Here is a 22,597-nt window from a genome sequence, read left to right as displayed (position 1 = left end):
TTATTTTGAAATAACAGCGTGCTGTGTAGACGTGCACTATGTTACTTCAAAATAACATCAGTTATTCTGAAATAATGCTGCTGGGCAGACACACCCTCTGGTTTCAACTTTCCGAGTAAAAAACTATCACACAATCTGTTTGTAAAGCAGATGCAAAAGTATTGTGAGAATGAATGTATCTTTTAAATAAATTAAGCTGCTTTGCTTTAAGATGAATGGGCTTTCACATTAAAATAATTGTTGAACCAAAGTGATGGAGGAATGGGGCTAGCTATAGGATTGGCTCACATTCAGTGTAGGATTTCTGATTACCAGAAATTAACCCATCTATTGTTGGACCTTCATCATGCAATAATTCTAATTTCTACAGCGATAAACCTCTAAGGACAGTTAGATTCCAGTGTTGTTAGCCACCAAAGCATTTTCCCTAAAGCATCTTGACTCCTACGGATTTAAAGACTGTACATTTATAATGAAATCAGGATTATCCTTAAAGTTTTCTCAAGTTTTCCTATCATAAAAGAAGTAGTAAACATCTAGATGCAATTCATTTAAACTCCCCTTAAAGCCCTGATACACCAGAAACATTTAGAAAAAGTTCAACATCAACCAAAATTATCATCTCCATTTGGCAAGAACAATAAATAGTTGGCTATTAGGCTTTCTTCTCATCAACTCTGGTTATAGTACAAACCAAGAGCAGTGATTTAGGCAGTATGAGGAGAGATTTATAGGCTTTAAATTAATCCCATCATTTTTCAACTCTTAAATGAATGGTTTCATAATGCTGCCCAAAAGGTAGTTATTGTAAAAGTCAATCATGGAGATCTGCAAATATTCTCACAGGAATCCTGCTTAATATATTCTTTTCCAGGTTTTTCTTTTAAAGAATCAGTATAATGTTCCTACAAATGGGAGAAATATTTCTGAGGAGGCTTGAGAGACAGAAAGGGAAATTATGGCTTTTCCAGAAGATTGTGAGAAAAAGTCCCTAAAACATAGTATTTTCATTCTTTTCTGGATCAACACCCCATGACAACATGTCTTTTCAGATCCATGTGTCCTACATATACCTTTCACAACATGTTAACATTTGGTAAGGTTTTTGATACTGACTTGCAAGACTGTCTTATAAACACCCTAGGGAAATACATCTTAGATGGAGCTACTATAAGGAGTGTGTAACTGGTTGGAAAACTGTTCCCAGAGAGTAGTTGTCAGTGGTTTGCAGTCAAGCTAGAAAGGGAATATTGAATGAGATCTTGAATGGATCAGTTCTGGGTCCAGTTCTATACGATACCTTCATCAATGATTGAAGTAATGACATAGAGAGTACACTTAAAAAGTTTGTGGAACATACCAACCTGAGAAGGGTTGCAAGTGCTTTGAAGGATAGGATTGAAATTCAAAATGATTTGGACACACTGGAGAAATGGTCTGAAGTAAACAGGATGAAATTCAATACAGGCAAATGCAACATACTTTACTTTTAGAAGGAAGAATTAGTTGCATACAGACAAAATGTGAAATGACTGCATAGGAAGGAGTATTGCAAAAAGGAATCTGGAGGTTCTAGTGGATCAAAAGTTAAATACAAGACAATATTCTAACACTGTTGCAAAAAAGTGAAAATCATGCTGGGATGTATTAGCAGGATTGTTGTAAGCAGGACACGGGAAGTAATTCTGCCACTCTACTCCATGCTGATTAAGCCCACCTGAGGATTGCACCCAATTTTGGGCACAACATTTCAAGAAGGTTGTAGATCCATGATATCCAACATGCTAGCCACTAGCCACATGTGGCTATTTGGCTGGTTGAGTGTGGCTAGTTGGCTTGAACAAAGTGGCTATTTGGCCGATTGAATGTGGATAGTTTGCTATATCAGTAGACACTATAGTGGCTACTGCTTCAGAATTGGTTGATCACCATGAATGTAGACAAATTGGAGAAAATCTAGAGAAGAGCAATAAAAAATATTAAAGGTCTAGAAAATATGAGCTGTGAGGGAAGATTGAAAACACTGGGGCTACGTCTACACTGGCCCCTTTTCCGGAAGGGGCATGTTAATTTCAGCTATCGTAATAGGGAAATCCGCGGGGGATTTAAATATCCCCCGCGGCATTTAAATAAAAATGTCCGCCGCTTTTTTCCGGCTTTTAGAAAAGCCGGAAAAGAGCGTCTACACTGGCCCCGATCCTCCGGAAAAAGCGCCCTTTTCCGGAGGATCTTATTCCTACTTCAAAGTATGCAACTTCATACTGTATGCAACTTCAAAGTAGGAATAAGATCCTCCGGAAAAGGGCGCTTTTTACGGAGGATCGGGGCCAGTGTAGATGCTCTTTTCCGGCTTTTCTAAAAGCCGGAAAAAAGCGGCGGACATTTTTATTTAAATGCCGCGGGGGATATTTAAATCCCCCGCGGATTTCCCTATTATGATAGCTGAAATTAACATGCCCCTTCCGGAAAAGGGGCCAGTGTAGACGTAGCCTGGGTTTATTTAATCTGGAGAAGAGAAGATAGAGAAAGGACATGGTAACAGTTTCAAAGTAGGAATAAGATCCTCCGGAAAAGGGCGCTTTTTCCGGAGGATCGGGGCCAGTGTAGACGCTCTTTTCCGGCTTTTCTAAAAGCCGGAAAAAAGCGGCGGACATTTTTATTTAAATGCCGTGGGGGATATTTAAATCCCCCGCGGATTTCCCTATTACGATAGCTGAAATTAACATGCCCCTTCCGGAAAAGGGGCCAGTGTAGACGTAGCCTGGGTTTATTTAATCTGGAGAAGAGAAGATAGAGAAAGGACATGGTAACAGTTTTCAAGTACATAAAAGGATGTTACAGAGAGGAAAGAGAAAAATTGTTCTCCTTACCCTCTAAGAATAGTACAGGAATCAATAAGCTTAAATTGCAACAAAAATGGTTTAGGTTGGACATTAGGAAAAATTGGCTAGGGAGATTGTGGAATTTCCATCAATGGACATTTTTAAGAGCAGGTTAGACAATCACCTATCAGGGATGCTCTAGAACAGTGGTTCCCAACCTTTTTTATACTGCGGACTGGCAAACTCATTCACAAACTTTTGGTGGACTACCAACATTTTATGTGCATATTTTCATATTCATCATAGAATACTAGAACTGGAAGGGACCTCGAGAGATCATCAAGTCCAGTTCTCTGCCCTCATGGCAGGACCAAAATCATGCAAATAAGGAACATGCAAATATGCAAATAAAATGTTACCCGTCTTCCAAAATATGTACCCCAGTCCCAGCCCCCAGGGTCGATGCACAACAGCCAGTTTCCACAGCCTTCTGGAGCTGAAGCCAGCTGTTCATGGTGGCTCTGGGGTACACTCCAGCCCCAAGCCACTGCACAGTAGCTGGCTTCAGCAGCAGCAGCTGGCTTCAGCAGACAGGCTGTGTGTAGAACACAGTTTAACTCTTTATAGTCTTGTTTATAGTTAAAGTTATAGGTGCCACAAGGCGAATTATATATAGCAGTCTTTTCTGCCAAATAAAAATGCCACTTGAAAAGAACTGAAACACTTATATTGAGTTTTTAAACACTAAAATAATAGCAACCATCCCCCACAATCTCTTTTTTCTATTGGCAGCTAGCCCTAAGCAGTTTTCACCAAATTTGCCTAGGTTTTATGTTGGAATACCCATTTGCAAAATGCCTCCCTACAAAACGGAAACTCTACTGAGTGAAGAAGGTTACAGTAGCAAAAACTGGCCATGTCTTCTTTCTATAAGCCACGATTTAACTTACTTAATTATAACCTAATTATGCTGTTGCAAAAGGACAAAATCACTCTCATATTTTTCAGAACTACTTTAATGAAACCAATATTATGACTTAACCACCTCCCATTCCTAGCATAGCTGTGTTGGAGAAATGGTATATTAATCCTACAGTTTGAATAACAATATTTTTGTCAATAAATAGATAAAATGAAAACATACTCTGAATTATGACTCTTTTTGAGTGAGGCATGGGAAATAAAGAGCAAAATCTAGCATCTGCTCACTGAGATGTTTAATAAAATGTAATGTTCCTTTATCATTTAAAAAATATACAGATTCTTGTTGGAAAATATGTAATTCAATTTAAATGTTTGTATTTACTGCCCTCTAGTGATAATATGAGCATTTGCTATTTATATATTTTCTTTATAGTGCCTTTTTAAAAGTCCAGGCTTGCAATGTGATCCACTATTGTGGTGAACTGCACAGTAGGGATGGTTAACCAATCAGCCTGGGCTCATCAGTTAACTTTCAAGGTTACTCAGGGCCCCACCACCCTCATGCTGCTGCCTCTGTACTAGAGGCAGCAGCACAGGAGGGGGACAGGAGCCAATGCTCATAGGGACCAGGATAAGGGTGACAAGTGAGTCCCGCATGCACCAGCTCCAATGGAGCCCTCCGCCACCCCACATGTAAAGATGTAACCGCTAAAAATGTCAGCAGTTACAGATTTAACAAAAATATATATACACATTTTAACATCCCTAAGTGATGCAGGATTGGGTCCTTAATCAGTTCAGGGTAACCAGGGTAACCATGATTACCTTGATGTAGGGGATTCTCCATCTGGGTGGAGCTGGCATACCTATCTCACTGTGATCTTATCCCAGCCACTGTGCGGCTGCAACTCCTGGCTGGTATGACAGTCCCGCAACAGCCACTGTAAAATGGAACATATTAGAGTCCACTCCTGATACAACTTTAATTTACCTTGGAGACTGAACCAGTATTCAGGAGTCCCAGGGACTATGCAAGCATAAAGTGTATTTAATGTTACCTATGCCCCTTCCTCCTCATGTCAGTGGTCTGGTTCTATTCAATACCTTCATAAACATTTGGATAATGGTATAGAGATTACATTTACAAGGTTTGTGGAAAATACCAAAATGGAACAGGATTGCAAGCACTTCAGAGGACAGTATTAGAATTCAAAATGATCTAGACAAACTGGAGAAGTGTTCAGAAATAAACAGGATGAAATTTAATAGGGACAAATGCAAAGTACCTCAATAAGGAAGGATTACTAACTGCACAAATACAAATTGGGAGAAGACTGCCTCAGTAGGAGTACTGCAGAAAAGGATATGGGGGTTATAGCTGATCACAAACTGAATATGAGTCAACAATTTAATACTGTTCCAAAAAAAGTGAATATCGTTCTGGGCTGTATTGGTACGAGTATTGCCAGTAAGATATAAGACACAATTCTTCCACAGCACTGATAAGGCTTCAATAGGAGTACAGAGTCCAGTTCTGGGCATCATACTTCAGTAAAGATGTGGGCAAAACTGGAGAAAGTCCAAAGGAGAGCAATATAAATGATTAAAGGTATAGAAAACATGACCTACAAGGAAAGACTGAAATACTTGTTTTTCTTTACTCTGGAGAAATTACTGAGGGGGCTCACATGATAGGAGCAAGAATATATAAACAGGAGGGGGATACATTGCTCTCTTATCCACTGAGGAAAGGATAAAAAGTAATGAATTTAAATGGCAAGAGGAGAGATTTAGGTTAGACGTTAGGAAAAACTTCCTAACTGTAAATGTAATTAAGCGTTGCCTTCAGAGGTTGTGGAATCTCCATCATTGGAGGTTTTCAAGAATAGGTTAAACAAACACTTTTGAGATATGGTCTAGATCAGGTGGGCAATAAGCTAGAAGCAGTGAACCAGGATTAGTTCCTGGCAGGCCACCAATGCTTTATGTACCTGCACATCTGCAGGTGTGGTCACTCACAGCTCCCATTGGCCTCAGATTGCCATTCCCAGACAATGGAGCTGCAGGAAGAGATGCAGACTGGGACACCACTTTGTGAAACTCCTATTGGCCACAAATGGTGATCCACAGCCAACAGGAGCTGCGAGCAGCCCTACATGCAGACACACAGCTAAATAAAGTGCTGGCAGCCCACCAGAAGCTAGCGCATCCCTGGTCTAGATAATACTTAGTTCTGCCTTGAGTTCAGGGGACTGGACTAGATGACCTTTCAAGGTCCCTTCCAGTCCTACAAGTTTTAGGATTCTGTAAATTACATGTTGGTCATTTGGGCCACTGAATCTAATTTCTCTGAATATTTACTGACTATTGCTGAATTCAACCTACCATCTTAGAGCTGCAAATAATAAAATGTAAATGGTGATTATAAAAAGATTCATATACTGAAATAAAGATGAAATTAAAATTATGGCTAGAACAGAAATACAGAAGCATAAACTATTTGGATATTGCATGTTTATCTTCAAACTAAGTGCAGGAGCAACCAAAATGTACGTATAATGATGGAATTTATACATTTCAGTCAAGCCTTTGGAGACCAGTGCAGATCTTCAATACATGGCCTGCTTCTAAGGATACATTATAAAATTAGTTGCTGTGTTTCTGAACACATACATAGTGTTGGGGTGGATAAAATATGTAATGATGATGGAATTCTAAACAAGTATTCAAATAAATGGAAATTGCATTTTAAGAAATACTCCATTTACAAGTGGCACTGAAGTTTCTCTTAGCAGTAAGAAAGGCCAGGCTGAAGAAGAAATTTAAACATGAAAGCAGTTTGGAAAACAAGGCCTTATTCCATCAAATTACTCCTGTGAAAAGCAGCTGTTGAAAACTGAAGGCTTTAAGCCTCACTGTTCTTCCTCAGAAAGATAAGATGTATCCTCTTCCTCCCCATGCTCAAAATCATGTCAGTACTTGGACATTGTCATAGTATAACAACATATGTACTGGATGCTAGCACCTTACAGGAAAGTAATGCCATGATTGCTCAGTTATTTATACTTCAGTTGTGGATATACTCAAAGTAAAAAAAAATGTCCTACAGTAAGTCTTATTTTTACACTGTTGCTTAACATGCACAAATGCTAATTCAAATCACTACTCCACTACACAGTCCTGATTCACTGAAAAGGCATGCTGCTAAACATTCATGCACCAACTGGTTTTTCTCACAAGTTTCTCCCTTACATTTCCAGCACAGAAATCAATATTATGATAATCACGCACAATACATGAGCTTAAAGGCAGATCAAAACATAAGGGCTATTTGAAACACTTCAGTATTACAGTAAATAAGATGGAGGTCCTGGCTTTTGCACAATTTTATCTGTATTATCTGAGGCATTTTGAAGGCATCCATCCCTACAATATTTCTCAGGCAGTTGTAACCTCTGCATCCACACAGCAAATAACCTAAAGTAAACTCTATTTCAAGACATCCCTAAAAGAAAAAGAAAAATGACACCACAAGGGGGCCACATCTCATACTCTTAGTTTCTTCTTTCATTATCCCACCTGCACTGTGACTTTTGACAGTTATTTGAAAATTATAAAATATCATTTCACAGAAATTATAGTTTTTGAGAAAACAGGCAGAAGAAAGTTATAGAATTACTGTCAAATAACACAAAAACAGCACACATCACAAACGATTAGTAGTAAAATAATCATTACACAAAATTAAAATGATTTTGCAGGAATTATTAGGTAATGTAAAAAAAAGGAAATCAGATATAGAAGCTCTAGCTATCATCTAGTACATCCCTTTGTCCCCTTGTTGAATTGTTCTTTGGAGTTTCCCCTATTGCTGTACAGGGTTTCGCTCTATGTTTTTAGTATTAATAAAAGTGACTTCCAACATAAACTCTAATAGCTAATTTTGCAATCACAATTTGCAAAGCACAATCAAATAAGACTTGAGATTACCATGGTGTTTGGATTTTTGTTGTTGTTTTGCTTTTTGCTTCTCATGCCACTGGTGTATGGGACAGTTTACCTTTAAGCTAGTTGGGACACTGCTTTGAACGAGTTTGCCTATGCACTGATTGTTGAGTATTATGTTAGAGGATAAATAATGGCTCAAAATAAAGTAGTGGATTAAGTTACTATTCTGATTTACTGCCCTATGGATTCAAATATACGCGTCATAGCACTGGAAACGAGAAGATTGTGAGATATTAGACCTTAGAACTATCACTAATGGACTGAAAAGCCAGGGATTTTTTGGTACTAGCCTAGGATAGAACAATCCATGTCCTGGATCTGCAAGCAAATTCTGAATGCACAGTATACATGACAGAAAAAATACAACGTACAGCATTTTCCTTTGTCTTAGTGTCTTGTTGCAAATGCAGTAATCCTATTGATAGCACCAAGAAACTGGTATAGTGCTGATATGAATAGTTACTTTTTGGATTAACATTGCATTAAGAAAACTAATATTGCTTAAAGATTTCACAGAAAGAGAAATTCCCTATTGTAACTTTCATTTCCTTTATTAACAAAGTTATATTCACAACTACAGTTTGTTGGCAAATGGTCCTTCCAATTAGGGAATGAAGGCCTGCTGTAAGCCTATGTTCTAGACTCATCTAGCCAGGGAATGAAAAACAAAAGACCCAGCTATTGGTCACTTCACGTCTCCTTCTTGTTTATTTTCAAAAGCATACTCAAAACCAGAACAAATCAACTGCTATAAGAACAGCCATACTGGGTCAGACCAAAGATCCATCTAGCCCAGTATCCTGTCTGCTGACAGTGGCCAATACCAGATGCCCCTGAGGGAGGTATCACAACAAGTAATCCTCCAGTGATTCCTCCTCTGTCACCCGCTTCTGGAGAAACAGAGGCTAGAGATACCATTCCTACCCATCCTGGCTAATAGCCATTGATGGACCTAACCTCCATGAATCTATTAGGTATTACCAGCTAGCATGGACAAACATTTCTTCTACAACATTTTTCCTTTCATAACCATGCCCAATCAACCATTTGTCAGGCAAGAACCCAGCATTTCCTTACATATCAGAGCACCTCTACTCCTTGTCATAACACCCTAAAGACTTTTCAACTAGCTATAGATGAGACCTCATAATCTGCTCCTAGAGTACCACATAGGACATCAATCATACTGAAACCTCATGCCCTCCCATGGCCAAGATTCCTCCTGGAGGAAAGCTTTTCTCTTCTTCTCAAGCAAACCAAGAGCTTTCCTACATTGGCCCGTTACTGCACTGGAACTTTCCGACTCTGGGGTGTGAAAAATTATGTCCTGAGCCCAGCAAGTTTCAGTGCAATAACTTGTAAGTGTAGACAGACTTCAGCACTGGGAGCATTCTGGGCAGAAATGAGCCATAAGCTGAGATACACAGAAGGGAAAGTTTAAGAAGTTCTGAAATTTGATTTGTCCTTTTCATATGTGTTCATTTTTTTAATTGTATCCTTTGGTATATATGGTTGTGACAATTTTCTTCCACTATTTGATCTGAGGAAGTGTGTCTGGCCCACGAAAGCTCATCACCTAATAAACCATCTTGTTAGTCTTTAAAGTGCTACATAGTCCTGTTTTTTGTTTCAGCTACACCAAACTCACATGGCTACATTTCTATCAATTTCAGCACCAGTGACTTAGATTATTAGAGGAACTGTGACACTTCCCCTTCACCTTAGAAATTGTACCAACACAGACCCTTTGCACACTGACTTGTGCAGAAATAACCAACTATGTTCACTGAACTCCCCCCCCCAAAAAAGAGACAAAAGGAAAAAAGTCAAGCCTGGAGTCACAGAAAGAGGGTGAACCTCCCTGTGTCATTTATGGAGATCATGGCAAATAAGTAGCTGATCATGTACCCCATATGCCATGAAAACCACTTTTCAGGTGGGCATGTCACCGACTCTGTTGCTCTTTCTACTTCCTCCCAGTTCCCCTCTGCAGCCAAGGAGAAGGCTGAAATTCAGGTCTAAATGGTGATGGCCTATAAAAAAAGAGCCTGGAAGCCACAGCACTGCAATCACTTCCTATCCTTTGCCTACTACCCTTCCATTAGCTGCAGGGATAAAATAATCCTTCCTCCTTTGTTATTCTACTTACCTTTTCCAGCAAGTTCAGTTATAGACAGAGAGACCAAACTGCCAGGCTCAAATTCTCCAGCATGAATGGGCTAGGATTTATTTTATGGTCATGATACTGACAGTTTTCATAGTTTTAAATAGTACAATATTGCATGAACAACTAATCTGTGACTAATTCGTGTGAGTTCCTTTCATTTAAAAAAAAAAAGAATCCATACTTGAGTAGCAAACTTTCAGAAGAGTTCAAGAAAAAATGTAATTTCTTCCAAAGACTGACATTTCAGCCCAATTGTTTTATTGTAGAAAAATCTTTGGAGTCTTACACAAGTTAACTTTTGCTCTCAGGTAAATAGCTGTGAATGGAGGCATATCATGTTAGGCAAAGTTTATTATGGAAAATGATGAAGTATGACGATAACCAAAGCCATATAGTTTATGTAATCCCATGCTTATTAAAAGAAGGATATGGAACATAAGCTAAGTAGAAAGACATTTTAAATCTCTGGAGGTTAAAAATATTAGAGACCTGCAAAGCAGACAGAAAGTCTTGCAGCAAGTGCATTTAGGGACAAGTAATTACTGATACAGTTTTTCCTGAGGCAACCCACAGAAGTATGTGAATAGAAGCTGATGAAATAGCATGTGTGGAATAAGCGAAGCTAGTTCATAACATGATGCTGATCCCCTCCATGGACAACTGGCCAAAGAGCAAAGATGCAAACAGACCAATGCTAAAACAACAACAGAATGGCTAAAACTGAAATTATCACCAAAATTAAGGAGGAGCCAAAGAACCATCAATTGCAATTTGTTTACCAAACTTTAAAAATGACAACTCTCTCCTTAATAGGATAAATACACTCAGTCAGAGGTTTGTAATATAACCTACACAAAAAACTTAAGCCAACTCAAGAATTGTGAGACTGCAACTTATTCTTCTGTTCTCACATTCCTTGATCAGGAATGAACTGCTGATACAATCAGTTCAAACTTTGGTCAGAAACAAGCGTTACAGAAGAAAGATGGAGAACTAGCGGTAACTGTTGGCTCCTAATGGTAATATAGACTGATTTATGCTTCCCAGTTTCATAAATATACTTATTTCAGTTTTTCAGAGATTTTCACTCTCAAGATACTAAAGAAAATAAAAACTGAATGAATTATTACTAAAAACACATGCCTGGAAAGGAGAAAGCTTCTACAGAGTGTCCTTAACTATGTAATACCAAAATCAAAGAGAATTCTAGTGCTAAAAAGGAATAGTGTATCAGAACTTTCTAATATCAGCTAACCAGCTCCTGTCTGGTAGCAAGGGGATCACTAGAACCTGTTTTTGTTATCCTAGCTAACAACAATTGTGGATGCTTTCCTCAGGCCTGGTCTACACTAAAGGGGAAAGTCGACTTAAGATACGCAACTCCAGCTATGTCAATTATGTGGCTGGAGTTGAAGTATTTTAACTCACATTTTGGCACCATCCACATAGCAGGAGATTAACAGGAGCACACACTCCCATCGATTTCCCTTTCTTCTCATGAAGAGCAGGACTACCAGCACAGATGGGAGTGCCCTCTCAGTTTGAATTAATGGGTCTATTTTCTCAGTAGTGTAGACAAGCCTGCAGGGCTTGTCCAAAGCAGGGGAAGTTTTACTAGTTGTATCACTACAATTATACAAGTATTACCGCCTGTCTGAACCTGGAATATTTTTTTTTTTTTTTTTTTTGGTTAGGCTTAAATACTAAAATGACATGAGCTAAATGGGAAAAAGGCACTTTTATACCTGAATAAATGTGTCCACATGAGGAATTATCACAGTGTAAGTACATCAATTTAAATTGACTCTTTATCTTAAACTGATAAAACTTTCTTGTGTAGTCAAGGCCTTGGTAATATAAATATCTTTTAAAAATTAGTAAACCTTTTTTCCCCTAACAATATTCTGTAGCAGAGAATTCTACAGATAGTTTTTCAAATGCAATAAACTATATAAAATACAATTTAATAATATACACTTAATACCACAGAAAAATCACACTGTCTCCAATTTTACAATTGTTTATTTTTTATTCTTTTCTCCTCCGTGCTCTTGTTTTTACATTGTGGATAAGGGCAAATAAAAGTTCATAAATACCCATCTCTCAAAGATGAATGATTAATTAGTACTGTCTATTTATACTGCAACAGTGCTTAGAGGCCTCCTGCAGGTTGGAGGCATATTGTGCAAGACACTGTACAAACACATGACAAATGACTGCCCCTACCCCAAAGATTTTACAGTCTACAACGTTGATGATTTAGTTGCTGTTGGTCCTACTTTCAGCAGGGGGTTGGGACTCAATGACCTCCTGAGGTCTCCTCTAACCCTATGAGGTCTCTTCTATGATTCTAATGTTATTTGCCTGACATAGGATATGCCATGGAAGACTTGACTTGGGAAAGTGTGTCTCTCCTACACAAACACTGGAAGATGTAACAAATGGTCTGATAGCACTTTATAGACTAACAAAACATGTAGATCAGTGGTCCCCAACACGGAGCACCCGCCAAGTGCTCGGGGCTGGCCTGGTCCCGGACACGTGGCGCATGCGTTGTGCCAGAGCTGGCCTCGGGCGCATGGCGCACGGTGAGCGCCGGCCCCGGGAGCGTGGCAAAGTGGCTGCCCGCGCTCCAGGTGCGCGGCGCATGGGGAGCGCCGGCCCCGGGCGTGCGGCTATGGGGGAGGAGGGGCGCCGTCCCTGGACACGCGGAGAAGCGGCCATCAGTGCTCTGGGCGCCCGGCGCATGGGGAGCACCGGCCCCTGGTGTGCGGCTATGGGGGGCGCTGGCCCCAGGCACGTGGCTCATGGGGGTGTGGCATGTACGCGGCCCTGCCTCCTGGTGCGCGAGTGTCCCCGCCCTCTGGTGCATGGCAGGCGAACGGCCATGCCCCCTGGCGCCCGGCAACATCAAATGGTTGGGGACCACTGATGTAGATGGTATCATGAGCTTTCGTGGGCACAGCCCACATCTTCCATTGAAGATGTTAATAGCTCTCTGAGTAGTATCCTTCCTGACATGGGAATCTATCTATTGACTGATTTTTATCTGCTTAGGTTTAAGTACCCATTCTCCAGATACTTACAGATGCTCTGTTTCCCACCCCCTTTCCTGTTTCTTTCTTCTCCCTCCCCCTTCCCCTCTCCTATTTATTTTGAGTGTTCACATCCCAAACTCATACTGTGGTCATCTGAAGAAGTGGGCTGTGCCCACGAAAGCTCACAATACTATCTACATGTTTTGCTAGTCATTAGAGTGCTACCAGACCATTTGTTGTTTTTTTCTGCAGCAGACTAACTCGGCTGCCCCCTGAAGCTACTGAAAGATATATCGATCTCGGTACTCTCTCAGGGTATGTCTACACTACAGCGCTAATTCGAACTAACTTAGTTAATTAGTTAATTCAAACTAAGCTAATTCGAATTAATGCATCCAGACTAAAAAACTAGTTCGAATTAGCGTTTTGCTAATTCGAACTAGCATGTCCACACAGAGTGGACCCTGAACCGGGGTTAAGGATGGCCGGAAGCAGTGCCGGCAGGGCATCAGATGAGGACTTAGAGCGTGGAGCTGCTGTCTCAGGCTAGCCGAGGGCTGTGCTTAAAGGGACCCGACCCCCACCCCGGACACACAGTTCTCAGGGGTGCCTTGCTTGCAAAGCAGTCCTGGCTTGGATTGCCCGGAGTACCCACACTGGGCACATCACAGCACTCGGCCATCAGACCGGCTGCACTTGCCGCAGGCTGCCATCTGGGGAGAGGGGGAAATTAGGGGGCTGCAGGAGAGGTTCCACCCCCAGAAGCCCGCAGAGCCAGCCCAGTCCTCCCTATCGGGGGCTCGTACCCCATTCCTCCCTCACCCCCTTCCACTTACCTCTCCCTAGCCCCCCTTCCTGATGTACAAAATAAAGGACAATTGTGTTCAAAAATAGATTCTCTCTTTATTGAACAAAACTGGGGGAGACTGGGAAAAGGAGGTGGGAGAGGGGAAGAGAGAGGCTGGGAGAGGGGAGGGCAACTAAAATGATCAGGGGTTTGGAGCAGGTCCCATATGAAGAGAGGCTAAAGAGACAGGGACTTTTCAGCTTAGAAAAGAGGAGATGGAGGGGGGATATGATAGAGGTCTATAAAAGCATGAGTGGGGTGGGGAGGGTGCATGCAGAAAAGTTCTTCATTAGTTCCCATATGTGACGGTGCGCTCCCGCCCCGCACTCGGGGTGCCCGGGGTGATGGCGGATGGACACGCCGGGGGGTGGAGAGCCGGCGCACCTCTGGGACGGCGGGCCACGCTGCCGAGTCGGGGCTCGGCACGGCGAACGATGGGGGGAAGGAGAGCCGCTGGGCGAGGCCCAAGGAGAAGGGGCTAGAGAGGCGCCGGCGTGTGACGTCACGGGGGAAGAGGGGTTGCTGGGCGACGCGGAGGAGATGACGTAAGGGGACAGGGCCGGCGGGGGATTTAAACCCGGGGCCGGCACCACAGAGGGAGGAGGGAGAAACGGAGAGTCAGGGAGGAAGGAGGCTGGAGAGGTGAGGCTGGGATACGTGGCAGGGACCGGCCCTTAGGAAGGGCGGAGTAGGAAGCGGCCCAGGGCAGGGTCGTGGAGCCCGTGGGCGGGTGTGTTTTGGGGCACTTCCCCCATCCGCTAGGGAGGGACCGTGAGTCCCTGCCTTCAGGGCCCTGGGCTGGGGTTAGGTGAGGGGGTGGGCCCAAACCCCCCTACTCCGTTGGCCGGAGAGGCAGCCTCGGGCGTGCATGAAGAGAGAAAAAGAGGAATGTGAACAGGGCGGGTCTCTGCTGCGGGTTGTGCCTGTAGCTACAGGACTGTCCCGCATGACCAATAAACCAGGTGACATTAGCCGTGTTGGTGGTGAACTATGCGAGACTATTTTACACCATAATAGAAGGACTAGTGGACACCAAATGAAATGAATGGGTAGCAGGCTTCAAACTAGTAACAGAAAGTTCTTCTTCACAAAGCAAATAGTCAACCTGTGGAACTCCTTGCTGCAGGAGACTGTGAAGGCTACAACTAGAACAGAGTTTAAAGGGAAGTTAGATCAAGTCATGGAGGTTGGGTCCATGGAGTGGTATTAGCCAGGGGGTAGGAGTGGTGTCCCTGCCCAAAGTTTGTGGAAGGCTGGAGAGGGATGGCACGAGACAAATGGCTTGGTCACTGTCTCCGGTCCATCCCCTCCAGGGACCCTAGGGTTGGCCGCTGTCGACAGACAGGCTACTGGGCTAGATGGACCTTTGGTCTGACCCAGGACGGCCATTGTAAGCTCAGGGCTCAGGGTCGGGGGTCTCAGTGGACCCCCTTGATTTTCATGCAAACCTGCTCCTGGGTGGCCAGGCTGGCAGCTCTCCTGCCCTAGACGGCCACTTTCCTGTGCCTAGGGTGGAGGTCGTGGATGAGATCCACGATGTCTGCACCGGACCAGACGGGTGCCCGCCTCTTGCGGTCCTGGGCAAGCTCCCGGGAGCCGCCAGCCTGGTCCCGGGAAGAGGGGGAGGGCTGGGGGGCATCGGGTGGCTGGCTCGAGCCGTGCCAGGTGCAGGGTCTGCTGGCTGGGTGCTGGCAGGCTTGCACCTGGCACGGGCACCGTAGCCAGCCCGTGCCCCTTTAAGAGGTCTGGGGCCGGGAGGGGGCAATAGAGTTTCCCTGGTGTTGGCCAGAGTGGCCACCAGGGAAAGCTGGGGAGGGCTAGCCTCCCACTAGTTCAAAATAAGGGGCTACACACCCCTTAATTTGAACTAGTAAGTTCGAACTAGACTTAGTCCTCGTACAATGAGGTTTATCTAGTTCAAACTAAGCGCTCTGCTAGTTCGAATTAACTTTGTAGTGTAGACATACCCTAACTCATAAGTGGGCAAACACAGCCCACGTTGCAGAGGGAGACTCAGGCAGGCTCTCTTCCTGCTGAGTCCCAACATACTGCTCAAGGTAGCCAGCTGCAGCAGAACCTATGTGCTCTCTGTGCCCCATTCATCTAGGAGCAGAGGAGGCTCCACGCACTATCCCCATCCCCAGCACGATTTCGCAGCTCCCATTGTCTGGGCACACAATACGCAGAAAGCACATGCCGTACACCCCAGGTAATTGCCCTATCTATTAGGCCAGTGGTCCCCAATCTTTCAGGGCTGCCGGGCGCTCGGGGGTGGGGGCGCTCACGCGCCGGGCATCTGGGGGCGGGGCCGCTCTCGCGCCACGCGCCCGGGGACAGGGCCTCCCACATGTCGCACATGTGCCACGTGGCAAGGGCCGCCCACACGCCCTGCGCCCGGCACCACACATGTGCCATATGCTCAGGGCAGGGGGTGCCCATGCACCACACGTCCGGGGCTGGCACCACGCATGTGCCGCGTGCCCGGGAGCAGACCCGACCAAGATGATTCGGTGGGCGCACATAAATGCCCTGGCGGGTGCCATGGCACCCGTGGGCACTGCATTGGGGACCACTGTACTACCACAACCCATCCCACCTCCATACCTTCAGGACATCCCTTATCCTACCTTCCTAATACCAGAGCCTGCTCTATCCATGGGGAACTGGTGTTGGCCCCCCCAGTGGCTGTGTGGGTGGGCGGAGGAGATGGGATTCAACTGCGTTGAGAAACAGGCAGGGGTTCAGCAGAAGGGAGCCTGTCTAAAGGTCCTGCTGGGCTGCTGGCCAGGAGCTGCCTAAGGTAAATGCCTCCCAGGCAGAGCCTTTACCTGGTACCCCACCTGTTCCCCCAAACCTCTGTTCCCCTCTCACATGCCTGCCCCAGATCACACCCTAAAGCCAGTACACACCAGCTCCTACACCCATAGCTCCTCCCAGACACTGGACCCCTACCCCAAGTCACAACCACCCCTCCTGCTCTAGGTCACAGCCCAAACTCCAGCTGCTCTCCTTTGCTCCTGCGTTAGATAGCAGCCCCTTCCCAGATCCTACACTCCCTCTGACATATATCTCTTGGTCAGAATCCTCTCCTATATTCATACTCCCTCCCAGAACCCACACTTTCCTGTATCACAATCCCCTACCATAGGTCACAACCAATTCCTTCACCCAAACTCCTTCCCAGACTTCACCTCCCCCACACACACCCAATCCCCTACCCTGAGCTCTCTTCTGCACTCAATCTCCAACCCAGACTCTGTACCTCTTCTATTAATATCATGGAAGAGTGTGGCTCTTGACCACTGACTACATTCTTGCAGTGACCCTCCTTCAACAGTTACTGTCCACTCCTTCTCTAACTTTTACTTCTAATAGCCCTTTGTACTGTGGAACCTCCCATAATAGGGAAGTACCAGAGGCAGTACCCATGGCAGTGTGGCTGCATTGGAGCCTCAATATCCTGAAGCCACAGGAGGAGGTCCTAGAATCAATGTTAAGATGGATGAGTCTGTATCTTCAACATGCCCCCCAAGATTCACGTGGATGGAGGAAAAATCCACAGGTTCTGAGAGTGGATCTTCCCGATGAACCATCAGCAAACCTCATCCTCATCTGTAGAATAGTCTGAGAAAAATAGTCTATTATGGAAAAACTTTGGCTATAGCCTCCCTCCTATGATTTCTCGTGGATCTTCCCCACAGGAGGGGTAGCCTGGGAAAATACAGTTGGGCTGTGTCTACATTGGCACCCCTTTCTGGAAAAGGGATGCTAATGTAGACTTCGGAATTGCAAATTCTAGACTGGCGCTTTTCTCCGGCTTATCCCCAAGCCAGAAAAAAGTGGCAGCCATGTAAATGCAAATGCTGCGGGGGATATTTAAATCTCCCGCGGAATTTGCAATTCCGAAGTCTACATTAGCATCCCTTTTCCGGAAAGGGGTGCCAATGTAGACACAGCCTTGGTGTTTCTTACTAGCAGTGGAATTAGAACTGTAAAAATGTTATAACTCTACAATGTGTATAGGACAGCAAGTTTAAAAGATGATCTTCTCTCCCATAAACTGTTGCACAGCAAATTGACAGACATAATGTTATACCAGGCCCTCAGCAATCATGTTCAACAATAAACATTTAATACTAACAAGCAATGTGTGATCTGCTAATTACATTTTTTTTAAAGTTATGGACGTAAGTGCTATTCATATCTGATATTTAAATTCACAGTGTTCTCTGTCTTGAAATAAAGGCAGAAATATAAAACACAAATGTGACTTTTTTAATTCAATATACATATTTTTATAATAACCAGGCAAGAAGCAAAACTACAATTTTTTCTTTTAAATATTTTTGCTCAGTTACCTTCGTGTCAAGATTTTTTAAGACACCACTTAGATGCAGTCAGTGATAGTATAAATAAAATCATACAAGCAAGGAGTGCTAGGTAACGCTGCTAACAGAAAAACAAACAAACTCAGTGGGGCCCTGACACATACATGCCATAGCAAGCTCCTATAAATCACACTCACAAGATATCAGGATTTCAAAGGCACATTGCAAGCTGTTTCACAGAGACTTGTTGATTCAAGCTCCAGTTCCTATTAAACTGGCTATCGTATCCTAACCATGTCTGAAAAGGGTATCTTGTTGGCGTTACCATTCCTTCAGAAAACTAATTCAATGCTAGCTTAATCAAAAAAGAATCATTCCATTTTATGTCTGTCATAAATTTTATTTTATTATATATTTAGACCATATACTGTAAATATTTGTGTAATCAGAAAAGAAAATCTTCCAATCTAGCCTGAACATGACATGATTCAAACTCACATAAGACCCTTCTGTATCATCTATAAATACAGACATGCACACACATGTAATTGATTTTTTAAAAGTGAGCAGCCCACCCATTTTTTTTTAAAGGAAGATGTTTCAAGTTTTGCAGCTTCATGCATTGTGAGTTGGGTTTGCTGGTAGGCAGATGAGAAAAGAAACAAAACTCCGGCAAGGCAAGAAATGAAGACATCTTTTGAATATATCTATATATTTCTTATTCATTATTTGTATGGTTAACCCTTCCCCATACATAGCCTGATTACTCAGCCTTTTCAGAGGAAGTTCCTGGTGTCTGGAGGGAATAAATTCATGCTAATTCATGGATATGCCATAAGGTAGCTTGGAAACTACTGTTCCTTTTTAAACCCCCCCCTCTCCCCCGCTCTTGAAAGAATCTCCTCCTTGTGGTCTTGTGGCTCCCACTTTGTACTAATATATTTCGTGTTTGGTGTTGTTGCAGAGAGATCTAATGTACAGCTGTTCGTCCTATCCCCACCCTCCCAATCACAGTTCCACCATATTTAAGTGATTTGGAAGATCTTTGCACATCTGTAGAATTTTACCATTTGTGACAAACATGAATAATAATATAAAAAATTACAAGGATTACCTCTTAAAACCACACAGTATATATAAGAATAGATTTACATGTTTCCAGTTTACTTATCTGTAATCTGCTTACACAAAGTTAAGAGAAAATACCTTTTTTAGTAGCTGCTTCACATTAATTATTATAATGTGGAAATCAGTTTTATGCTAACTTTTATACGGGCCTGGAAGGATTTGATTTTTTTTAGGCATTTGTCAATTTCACTATATACACACACAAACCAAGAAAAAAATATGTCTAGGAATAACTGAAATTTACACATAGGTAAAGTATGAAAAATTCTGCTTGAGAACTGATTAGAGTTTGATTTTAAGGATATTTAATTTGTATATTTTGACGTGATGCTGACAATTTGTGGATGTAAAGCTTTTTGAATCTCAAAGTCCACTGTCATTAAATAATTATTGCCTGAGCCCCCTCTCTGTCTCTGCCTCTCCATAATTTCCCATGACTTAGAAAATTTAAATAGGTACAATTGAAAAAAATGTTTAAAGTAAATGTCGATATTAGCCTCAAAATTTTATGTATAAAAATTGAATTCTGCCAAACCTCATTTTAGCATATATACAAGGGCTTAATGTCAACATCAATACATGAAACTCACATTAGTGTTACCATGGGTTACACAATTGGTATCCCAGAACACCAATAAATGGGTTTTTATACAGACATAATTTCACAGCTAAATCAATATTGCCTTTAAGTATGCAATTTAAAACTCACCAAGTTCCCAGGACATACTATAACTTTCTATTGCAATGACATATTATAAAAACTTTCTGAACTCTACATAAAAGTAGTATTTAGTGGGAAAATTTCACTATAAAAGCAAAAGAACACCCAAACCTGGCTTACTACTACATTTCTCTTTACTTAAATCATTATTAAAATTACCTAAAATCAATATGCGTTTTTCTTCTTTATCTTCATTTTAAGTTTAATGAAGGGACAGTCTTCCTTCAAGTCCTAATCATTTTAGTGTAAAGACGGAATGCTCAATGCAACATGCCACTGGCATTAAAGGTGACTATTTTCCACATCTATCTGATGAAGAATAATCCTCTGGGATAGCACCAGATAAAAATTAATAAATGCTCAGAGGTGCTGTCCAGAAGCTGGGCTGATAGATACTAAAGCAAAATTAAGCTATGCAAAATTCTGGACACTCTCAGTACATGACTTGTAAATATTATTTTCCAAATGGCCACAGGGCCCTTCAGTGATAAGGACAAGATTTGATAATGCTGGCAATAGGACTAGTCTGAGGACAGTACAGAAGATGCTGGGCAGAGTCAAATAAGCAGCTCCATTTCTTTATCCCCACCTGTCAACAGATGTGTCTAGAGGTGTCTAGATCTTCTGTACATGTTTTCTATTTCTTATTAGCTTTAGTCTAAAATGTATCTAAGTAAACGTGAAGCACTCTACAATAGCTTCTGGTGACTCTAAACAGAAAAAAAAAGCATTCCTTATGTTCCCCCGAACTTCAACATTAAAACCTTCAGGCTGCTGTGAGGAGAGAGGGTGAGAGGGTCTCCAATAATCTATACAACCAGCTAAGTGCTGCAGAATATGTGTGTATCTGCTTCTCTAGATCTTGCTCCGTCTCTTCTGTTTACTCTAAGGGGTAGGGAAATCTCTACATTCCCTCTATATTTTGTGTTCTCATACTCACTACCTAGCCCAGTGCTTGCTCCAGATGTGGCTCATTATTTTCCCATAACAGGAATTGGGTGAATTTGGCTGACGCTTGTCAATTTGAATTGTTGCACACAGGAATCTGAATAAATGTGTGACAAAGTTCTAAGCAGCAAGAGCTGTCTCTTGGCAGACTAAAACACAACAGTCGATTTCTTTACACTGGGTTTGTTTTCACTTTTTTTTTCAGCCACAAGAAAAACTGAATAACAAAGAGCTTAATTTTTTTTAAATAGATGCCCCTTCACTTACTCAGGACAATTTCTTCAATGTCAATGATAAATACGCAACTAGATTTTTCAAACCTTGTGATAAGTTGTAAAAAAATGGCCAAGGACTCGATCCAAAATCTACTGAAGTTAAGTGAATGACACCCATTGACTTCTTTGGGCATTAGTTCAGGGCCTAATTGATTTTTTTTTAAATGTTAAAATGCTTCAACAAATTTAACCAGAGGTTCAAGACATCTATTTCAACAGCAGAATGTGGCTGTTATGGCATCCCATCCATGACACTTCCCACCACTTGCATTGGCAAACAGTGATTCGCAGCCAACCAGAGTTGCAATCCTCCGATACCTGCGGAGGAGCAGGTAAACATAGCAGCAGCAGCCCACCAGAGACTAACCCTGCAGACTGCCGTTTTTTTATTGCCCACCCATGGTCTAAGTCATCTTTCTCTAGAAAGCATTGATATTGAAGCTCATGTTTTATACTATTCAGCAAGGCTCAGAAATCTTAGATATTTTTATACTCAGCTAGTGAATTCTACTGAATTTAGCATTTTATAAAGGCATATCTGCTATTGAATATAAGTAAGTTTAGTATGTATTAGCATTAGCTAACATATTAACTACCAACACAGTAAATTATAATGAAAACACAACACACAAGTTTGCTGACAAGCAACAAACATTTATGTCTGTCTATGTTACAATTTACAGTTGTGTTAATTAACACATGGTAAAATGTGACTATAAATTCAAGGGTAGCTATATCCAATCTTGTGATTGTATAACCTTTCAAATACAGATGGAGTGTAAGACAAAGCTGAGGTGTCTTCCTGAGTCTACAGACAAGTAACTCCTAGACCACGACAGTGCCCAAGGTGTGGTAAAATCTTGTTTTTTCAATGCTGCCATCCAGAATTCTGTGATCAGTAATATTACTGACAAAGATCATCAGGTCAACAAAATTCTGTGGTTGTGTGGCAAAGCTATGAGCAGCAGCAGATGCAGGAACAGGGGCAGAAATGAGGCTGGGGAAAGAGGAAAACTGTAGACCTCTACCCACACAGCAGCCAAGAAGCTCTGAAAGGGACAGAAGAAACAGAAAATCATACTCTCTCTAGCAGTAAGTGGCACTGAGCTTCATACTTCAACACTGACTAACCAAAAGCTGATACAAAAAAGAAGCAGCTTCTGCAGCCAGCACCTTCACTGCTCTCAGCAGCTGGGTTTTGCAGGAGTAGAGTATAACTGGCCTTCGCACTAGGGTATGCCTCTCAGAGGTCATTCACAAGGATGCCACAGTCATATTTCATATTCATCTCTGGTTAAGAGGTTTAGTCCTCCAAGTTCAGTAAATTTTTCAAATCCTGATCATACAATACACAGTCAGACAAATAATGCTCTCCACACATCATACACAGT

The 22,597-nt window shown here is 42.4% G+C and overlaps 1 protein-coding gene across 9 annotated transcripts in view; it reads right to left on the bottom strand.

The window, feature by feature from the left end:
• The window catches only part of PDE4D (phosphodiesterase 4D), a 1,060,501-nt gene that overhangs the window by 45,284 nt on the left and 992,620 nt on the right, over positions 1–22,597 (bottom strand). Inside the window, exon 9 of one of the 9 annotated variants that reach the window (XM_075932874.1) lies at positions 13,815–22,255. The exons of the other annotated variants lie outside the window; for them this stretch is intronic. Coding sequence (XP_075788989.1) covers positions 22,127–22,255 — 129 coding nt within the window. The 3' untranslated portion in view covers positions 13,815–22,126. Of the gene's footprint in view, positions 1–13,814; positions 22,256–22,597 lie in introns of those variants that run through there. 9 annotated transcript variants of the gene reach the window in all.

Source organism: Pelodiscus sinensis, chromosome 6 (assembly GCF_049634645.1).
Source record: "Pelodiscus sinensis isolate JC-2024 chromosome 6, ASM4963464v1, whole genome shotgun sequence".
NCBI lineage: Eukaryota > Metazoa > Chordata > Testudines > Trionychidae > Pelodiscus > Pelodiscus sinensis.
This window is presented reverse-complemented; position numbering and strand designations above follow the sequence as displayed.